The sequence below is a fragment of the Stigmatopora nigra genome, chromosome 7 (genome assembly GCF_051989575.1).
Source record: "Stigmatopora nigra isolate UIUO_SnigA chromosome 7, RoL_Snig_1.1, whole genome shotgun sequence".
Classification (NCBI taxonomy): Eukaryota; Metazoa; Chordata; class Actinopteri; order Syngnathiformes; family Syngnathidae; genus Stigmatopora; species Stigmatopora nigra.
In genome coordinates this window covers 10,485,757-10,494,619 of record NC_135514.1, presented here as the reverse complement: position 1 = coordinate 10,494,619, position 8,863 = coordinate 10,485,757, and the positions used below count along the sequence as shown (strand labels likewise).

Genomic DNA, 8,863 nt, shown 5'->3' with positions numbered 1-8,863 from the left:
GAATACCATTGAAGTGTAGCAAGCCAGAAGGAAGAGTCAAACACACAATGCAAAATCAGGGGACTGGCAAGAAGCTGCTTTAGGCTGCAGTTCGACTGTGAAGAAAGAACTGTCCAACTCTTGTTTTGATGTCACTCATATGGTCACACAAACAGTGATAGACTTTGGAGTTTTCAGATTCACTTTTATTAGGTTTATATAGCATACTCATAGTGTTTTTTTCCCGAGAGAGATCAGGAGAGATTAGCATTTATTGGTGGCATTTCAAGTTCAAGTTTCAAGTGTTTTTGAAACTGAAAAAGCAAACAACTCGATTTATTATGTCGTTCAGTCGACAGCGCAGTGCAGTTTTGATTAGCCATGAAAGAGCTTCACTTCAAGTGTGCACATTTTGGTTCTGAAATGCTTCTAAAGTGATCAGACTTCCTCCTACATCCCATAATGCTATTTACTGTAAATTCCCCTTGTGATGATAAAACAGTGACATCATATACATATTATAGTATTTACAGTAAACAAGTATGAATAATATCTAATGTATATTGGGGTCTTTAAAATTATTCATACATAACATTACTTTCCACAGCATATCTGTCCTGCTTATCATCACGAGGGTTGAAATCGATTTGGCAAATCTTCTGAATCGATTCACCTCTTGGCCAATAGAGGGAGTGTTCCATGCGATGAGCCTTGAATGACTTTGAGCCTCATTTGGCCCTTATTTACATCAAAACACCTGTTTCTAAATATCATATAATGTATATGTATACATTTAGAAAAAAATAGCAAAATGATTTCCATAAAATTCTTAATGTACTTTTCTTTTACAATAATGCTTTTGATTATTAAACATATTGATGGTGACAACTAAATTCCACTCCCATTAAATCACATTTTCTTTGAAAATATCCCAAAAGTACATCTTAATCAAGCAAATATTGCATTTAATCTCATCAGTGGTGACAAACCAATGGTTCAGGTTGCATTTACGTTGACTTTTGCACACAAATACGTAAAATTGAACCTCAACCCACAAAAACTCCACCCACAAAATAATGATAAACATTAAGATGTAATCCGCAGATCTCTGGTGGCTTATTAACGGCATTGGCAACGAGATAGATAGCTAGTTACATCACATACTGGGATTTTAGTTAAACATCGTGGATTCCCTTATCGAGGGTCCCATCCTTGATTACAAAAAGCCCCCCTCTTTCCCAATCCAAATGCACTGATCACGGATGGCATTATTACAGCCTGTATTATTAAGAGTAGTGGTGGTGTTTGGGGGCAAAAAATCGATACAGGATACCTTTTGCAGCGCTAGTGAAAACGAGGGAGAGGGAGGGGATGGTAGTTGGGGGTCGGGGTGGTGAGGGGGTGTTGGTGGGTGGTGATGTGTGAGTAGTAGCGGCTCCTGAGCTGCTTCAATGTTGCAGGCAGCCTGGTGTGGCAGATCGCTACAACCGTGCAAGGGAGGCGGGTCGAGTGAGCTGGCTGCTGCATACCGGGGGGGCTTCCCAACCAAAAAAAGAAAAAGAAAAACAAACAAATAAGACTCAATAGAGACAATACACACAGGCGGATGGACGAAGTGTAAGTTGCTTTTCCCTCGGGCCATATTCCCCGTTGTTGACTGGTTGGTCGCCGTGTTTGTTTGTTTATCTATCGATTGATTGCGTTTTAATTACACGAGAAGAGGGGCGGAGATTCGGGTAAGAGCGAGCGACGGTGTGCACGCGCGTGTGTGCGTGTGTGCGTGGACGCGTGTTTCAGGACGTGCGCGCTCCTGTGCGAGTGCGTCTGTAATTAAACTGGTGCGTTTCTTTTCTTTTTTTTTGCAATCAGCCAGCTTGAAACGAATGTATTTCGATGCAAATGCACGCCAAAATAGCTCCAAACCAAATAGAACCTTACAATAACCTGCCGCCCCCACGCCCAAAGTGTTATTATTATAACCCTCTCGAATGCTGTTTCCGTATCGTCGTTTTGCTTTATTCAAGCTAATAACCAAAGCTAACCATCTTCGCACGCCAGCGACTGTTTTCACGCCTTTTGTTTGTAATTTTAACGTGACGGTATTCACCTCCAGGGGCCTCCATGTTGTCTTATTTAATCGCCATAAAGATCATCAGTCCTTTTAGCCGCAACTTTTCCTCTCGTCTATCCGTCCGTGTAGCGTTGTAACAGGTTCTATGCACATCCACGCCGGGTTAAGTCAATAAAAAGTGCCGAGGGAGGGCTTGATGTGTACGCACCACGCGGTGAGCCGTCCACGCCGAACCGCCTCCCGAACAAATCGGATCGAAAGCGCCGAAACTCCGGCGAGGAGCGAGCGCACCCCGAAGGCTCTTCCTCATTCACGCCCAAAGAAAGCAGCCGAAGCCGGTGGAAGATCATGTTTGTCCCCTTGCCGGTGCCGTTCGTCTTTCAAAGAGCTGCTCCTGATCTCAGCGCCTGGCGTCTCAAGTCCCCCCTGGCTCTCCGCTCCAACTCCGGTAAGACGTACTATTCACTTTTTCCCCCCTTCTTCAACCTCCAAACCCTCCCCGCGTTTGTGACACCTCCGCCCCGCCTCGGTGACTCGGTCTGCATCCTCGCATCTCCGGCGTAGCTTCCGTTCGGTTCTCCCGTAGAAGCGCGCCGGTCCTTTCCCTCTCTTCCACTGCCTCAGCCTCCGCGTCTCTCCCCGACTAGACTCTCGGCAGGCAGGGAATATTCATGCCAACTTATCGATCTTCGCGGAGATCGATTCCTCGGGCCGCTAGAAGCAAGCGCGAGGGGGAGATAGTAGACGGGGAACTCGGAGGAGAATAGGGAGCAAGCGCGTGTCCTTTTTTTCTACCTTTTAGTGTTTAATAAAGCTTTTCCCTGGTCATTTTGCGTAGTTTGCAAGCTGAATTTGGACTTTTTACCCTCTCTTAATGGATGATAGCATCCCCGTTGTTGTTCCCCGCCGTGATGCTCGGAAGCTACGCGGGGGGACCAGAGCAGTGGAGCGGATGGAGTCAGGCGGAAGGTGGTGGTAGTCGGCTAGATCCCCGTAAAAGGGATGCGTGGTGGGACACGTTACTGTTTGTGGCTCCCCTCTCTTATACATTCTTCAATCTATTTCCATTTTCATTTTAATGTTTATATTTCCACATTCATTTCTTGTATTTTAGCATTATTATTATTTTTTTGACTAGGCCAGTTGAACTCCCCAAATTTCCCATTGGATATGGTTTTGTGAATGGTTATTTTTTACAATATGTCTTGTGATTGGCTGGTCATTGCTCAAAGTCAAAGTAAGGTGGACTAACATTTATGTGGATGATTGCATGAAAAAATGGTAGTTGTACTTGTATTTATTTTTGTTGTCGTTTTATGATGACCCAGATTCAATGCATCGATGCACCGTGTTTGGCCCACATGCCTCCAGTTGCCCAACTTTAATGACGACGCGAGCATTACCATGGTTTCGATTTTGAAGAGTGTTGGAATACTTATTCGTTTTAGTGTGCGATGTTTGGTTAACATTTTACTGTTGTGGTTTACAGTTTACAGTACCCATTTTGAGGTTGAAAAATACAAAGCGGTTGGAAACTACAAGGCATTCTCGTTTTTAGATTTGTAAATGACTGAGAAATGTATTTACTGTAATGGATGTTTTTTGAGGTTATCCACAATGAGCTACTTTAAAATTGTGCAGGAATATGCAAACTTAGCTGTTGTGCCTATAGTAATCTTTATACAAATATTATTGTTATGATGGTTACAAATAGCAGGCAGTTAGCAAAGTAGCATAGTGAGGCAATAGTCCGATTACTGTCAGGCTTTGTTTTTTTTCTTTTTTTCTAAAGTTAAGAAGTGACTTTAACACATGAAAAGAGTTTCTAATGAGATTGCAACCTTTCGAATGATGAATCACTTACAAAGTGTTTGTTTAAAATGTCATGAGAATGAATGTCTTTTTATTAGTTTACATTCACGGCATAAATGTATGGTTCATGCACATGAATTGTAATGGCTTTACCATTACGTTGACATAGCTAGTGACCTCTTGTACAGGTGTAGCATAAACTTTCACAGTAGCACAAAATCAGTGATTCTGAATAAATGCAAGCCAGAAAAGACCGATTCTTAAAGGGCCAAACACCCCCAACCCCCTTTTTCACAGCGCAACGGCTCACCTCTCATTTCCAAATCACTTCAAGCATATTTGATTCAGAGCGCACCGGGGCATCGCCGCCGTTCTTGCACACACTCAGTCAGCAGTGCAGTGTGTGTGACAGTGATGAGATAGGTGGGGGTAGGATGACGGTGGGGGCCATATCTCTAAGAAGAGAGGACCAGGGGGATGGAGCCAGGATGAGGCAAAAGGAGCAAGGACCGGCAGAAGGAGGAGGAGTTTTGGAGCTGAAAAATTGCGAATGTCAGAAGGAGATAAAAAAAAAAAATGCGGGCAAAGAGAGAGAGAGGGGAGCGAGTGAAAGTAAGAGCAGATGACAAGGTGAAAAACGAGTAGGGGATGGAAAACCCAGTTTGAGCTGGAGAGGTGAGAGGAAAGAGCTGGATGAGCCATTACGTTGCCTCCGTTGCACCTAACCCGACAGTGGAATAAGCAGGCTAAGTGATAGGATGCAGATGATGGGATAACAGTTATTCACTATGCTAGGCTGGTTCTGCAACACACAACAAGTGGCTGCTTTTTGACACTCAAAATTGGGGGAAAATGTTGGGAAAGTGCGGAAGTAATATCAAGTAGAAATGGATGGGATTAAGTTAAATAATTTACCTTTATAGTATGTCCAAAGTTTGTGATTATCCTTCTTTTTATTGTTGACATAAAATCCTGACAATGACTCTTCTTCGATTTTTGATTGACAAATTCTTATATTCAGGATAGACACCCTAGTATTTTCTCTATCTAGTCAAAATGGATTGGACGTCTATATAAGTTAGTCAATGAGTTAATTTACTAAAAACTGGAAAACCCCTGGAAAGATATGGTTTTAGTGTTTGTAAGTTGTAATTGGACGAAGTTACTGTCTGGTTAATGGAGGAACAGGTCATTAAACATTGTGTTTCTACATACAAAGCTTACAAAATGTTTCATTGGTTAGTGAGAAAATCCATTGGTGAGACTTGGAGCTTCACAAATGTGACAACAGACATTGTTTTCTTTTTCTGAAATTGTGATGTACTACCACAAATGCTTTGATTGGCCCCCTCTTGGGCTCTTGACTCAAGCGCCCACTTTATTCTTTTCTTTGGCTGGTGGCGGCTCCTTGACTCGTTTGACTCAGAGCTCTGTGCAGGTTCAGGGGTCACAGCAGAGAGCGCTTGACTCAGCTCCACCTGACCCTTCTCCGCCCCTGACGCCCCGCTTGTGTTTTCCCCCTCTTTCAAGTTGGAACGAGCCTTGAGCACGGCAGGGGTCTTGGCGGCGCCTTGTCATGGAGGAGGTGGTTTGCCGTACGACATAAAATCACGCATGTTGGGTTCTTTTCCACACGGGCAGCTTTAACTGATCTGGCTTTTTGTTCCATTTTTAATGGCATTGTGTCTCCGTGTCTGTATGTGTAGTCAAGTGCTTTGTGGCTCCATCAGCATTAACCGAGATATGAAAGTTTAATGGGACACGGTGCAGAAACAGCGGGGTTCCCTCACCGTGCGGGATTTGAGATGATATGACGGGACATCACAGAGCTCGAATCTGTTCGTGTTCTCTATGCACCTTCTGTCACACACCATTAAGCGCCGTCTTATGATTCAATTCCATGGTTCTTGCCTACGTACATGGGAACGTTACAAGCCTGTGCTTAGGTAAACCTACGGTTCTTAACAGCATTTGACATATTTTAACAGTTTTCAGTTTACCCTAACTAATGAGAACTGATTTCTGGTGTCTATATAAGATAAGGTACTTTCAAAAAGCTTTTAATTATTTACCACCTATCTGGCTTGGATTCTTAGTCCTGATATTGGCTCTTCTGTTCATTGGCGAAACATGATTTGAATGATTAGAAATGTTGTGTACCTGGATTCTTTAGATGTTTATGTATTTTATACATAATTATAAACATATGTTTGATTCTTGCATTGTATTTGTTCATTTATTCAGTCTAACCCTCAGATGACTTTAGGAAAAGGGTGACATCCCCAGTTATAGACAGAGAATAAATTCTATTTTCATGTCCAGATCCATTTCCCAATGATATATTGCATGCACATGTGCCCACTCCGTGTTTATTTGTGTACGAGCGACGGCCCACGTGGCGAACGGCCGTACACGGCACGAATCGGTCCGTCGGACGCGGGGGGAGCTTGCGAGTCGCAGTGTTAACATGATTGCAAATGACAAAATGTCAACCTGGGTTTGTTAGCGACATAATGGGGAATCAATAGACGTGAGAAAGATGTCAATACTACATGCTTTATTGCATTAAGCTACCTCTCTCCTTCTCCGTAGCCACCCCTCCCTACTCTCGCCCTCGCTCCCTCCTTGTCTCGCTCGCTGTCACAATGCAATTCTGTCCGTGCTGGAATTAGATTGGTAAATATGACTACGGGAGCGGACTGATGGCGGATTGCACCGATGGCTAATGAGCTTTTGGTTCTGCTCTTTGCGTACATTAGGGTGGTATATACAACAGTAGATACAATCCCTACGCAACTTGAGACCTGACTAGTGATGTAGAGGTCAGCTTACATTGTGTATCTAGCCTACAGTTTAAAGGAGATATACTTAGTCAAGTATCCATTTTTAAACTTTTTTTAACAGTTCTAGACCAATAGTTTTAGCCAATGAGTAATTGTAACCTTCATCCCATACGCTGATGATCCAAAGGCTTTGATTTCCAGAGAAAGATACTGTCAAGGGGGGATCGATATGGACGATTTTGCACCAAATAAAAGCAATACTTCAAGAATTTCAGGAAAATATATCTCATTGCAGTTCGAGCCGATTACGGCTTTTATCCGAAAATTCCGACTAATTCGTATGAAGGCTTTTCATGTGAGACTTTAATGAAGAAAGATACATAGAACACCTGTTTTGTGAGAAGTAAAAATATTTCATCCCCTACTTTGGTGGCTACTTTTCAGTTAATTCTCAACTGCTGATTGACTATTGATACAACACAGCTTCCACCAATCACCAGTTTTTAAATGCCGTCTACATTTACCTCTTAAACCCACGTGCACAGGTGTTCAATTGCGAGTCTTAGACGTCTGAAAGGAAATGTTAGCGCCGCGATGTGTGGCTAATGTAGTATTAATGCTGATGAGGTCCCACAGCTCATTAGCAGCAGCGAGCGCTATCGAGTTTCTCCAGACCACACGCGCGCATCAACCACTAGCATATTAATAGCCATTACAAAGCAGTGACCTTTTGCGCAAATACTTCACTGGCAAAGAGAGACACACTGCATCCAAATTGGGCAAACTCACAGTGTTTTCCCCCTCTTGCGGTTGCATTAGTAGGCGCGCAAGCAGTAATTTTGGTTACCCACGTCCAGTGAAATACAGCCCAGCATTAGTCCTAATCACAGGCCGGGTGAGCAGGCCACTTAATCAGACCTATCACCTGGAGAGCGCTAGCACACATCCATAAATGGACTCAGTGTATACTATGTATGTGTGCGTTTGTGTATGTGTGTAGTTGCAGGCAGTTAATCAACACATCAGCAGGAATCAACACATTCAAAGCGCCCGGCTCCATTCCGGCTATTGATTTATAGCTTTTCTTTCCGTTGTCGTCTCTTGCCTTCAGTCGCATCTAGATGAAGTATGCCCATGGAAAACTGGAGCGTACTTGACCTCTACGGGAGGGGACATCCTGTTATATTGTGTGTATGCGTAGGTGTTAGAGGAAGGCTGGTCACTAGTGACCTGGCCTGATCAGGACCTTGAGGGGGCTTCGCCACACGCTACCAATCACAGACTGGAAAAACAGGTTGTGAGCTCCTGCTGGTTATTGACTGCTTCCCCTAGTTGATTTTGGCACTTTGCTGCTTAGTGGGATGACGCTATAACAAATTAACAGAGTGCCATTGTGATTTTTAAATATTCAGGTAGATTTTTATCCAATAATGCCTCTCGTGGTGATGTGGGTAATATTGCAACTCCATTGTGGTCAAGATTTGTTATTGTTGTAATGATTGATAAGGGAATTTGACCACCTGGAATGGCAGTATGGCATTTTATGAGCCTGATTTTTATCCTTATTGTCAAGATTTTGTAAGCTTTTGGAGGATTGCTGAAAAAAAAATGTTTGTAACTTTGGCAACTTTTCTCTGACTAATTGATGGATATATAGTGAAATTCTTAGGGTTAGATTTGAGTGCATTTTGATTTAAAATTTTATGCCAAGCTTCAATTTCAAGAAAATGTTTGAGTTAAAATCAACCAAGTTCTTGCTATCCTGGCATGATCTCTTGAAATCTTTTGTTGTTGTTGTCAACTTGTCATTCTATACCAATACCATGCTGTTTGAAATACCCTCTTGTTTTTTTTTACTAGTTTGGGAAACTATACACAATTTGTATGATTTTCAGGTTCACAGCTCTAAATGCCAGCAGAATAACAGTTATTAGTATTCGGCGTTGACAACAACGTCAATATTTTAGCCCTTTCTGCGATTGGTACAACACTACTTAAAAAACAACAACTTTATTTCAATACCACTTACCTCATATGTTACAAAATGCTTTAGATATTGGACAGCTTATCTCAAAACATAGAATGGATGTGTCTATCAAATTTTGTCAGTGTATCGTCAGATGTCGGAACCATGTTGAGCATCTATGAAATTTGGCAATTGTCCTGTTGAAGTTTTTGTGGTCAATGTCTCTTGCATTGTAATCCACACGCTCCCAGC

At 42.6% G+C, this 8,863-nt stretch overlaps 1 protein-coding gene and 1 long non-coding RNA gene across 3 annotated transcripts in view; one reads left to right on the top strand and one right to left on the bottom strand.

Moving 5' to 3' along the window:
• Positions 1 to 383: 383 nt before the first annotated feature.
• LOC144199599 (uncharacterized) lies at positions 384 to 2,963 on the bottom strand. Its single transcript, XR_013326947.1, has 2 exons — positions 2,259 to 2,963; positions 384 to 1,516 (listed from the first exon to the last, which is right to left on the bottom strand). It is a non-coding gene; the product is annotated as an uncharacterized LOC144199599 (long non-coding RNA).
• Positions 1,417 to 8,863, top strand: part of pou2f2b (POU class 2 homeobox 2b) — a 50,516-nt gene continuing 43,069 nt past the window's right edge. For both annotated transcript variants that reach the window (XM_077721352.1, XM_077721353.1), the window contains exon 1: positions 1,417 to 2,498. In XM_077721352.1, coding sequence (XP_077577478.1) covers positions 2,399 to 2,498 — 100 coding nt within the window. In that variant the 5' untranslated portion in view covers positions 1,417 to 2,398. The remainder of the gene's footprint in view (positions 2,499 to 8,863) is intronic.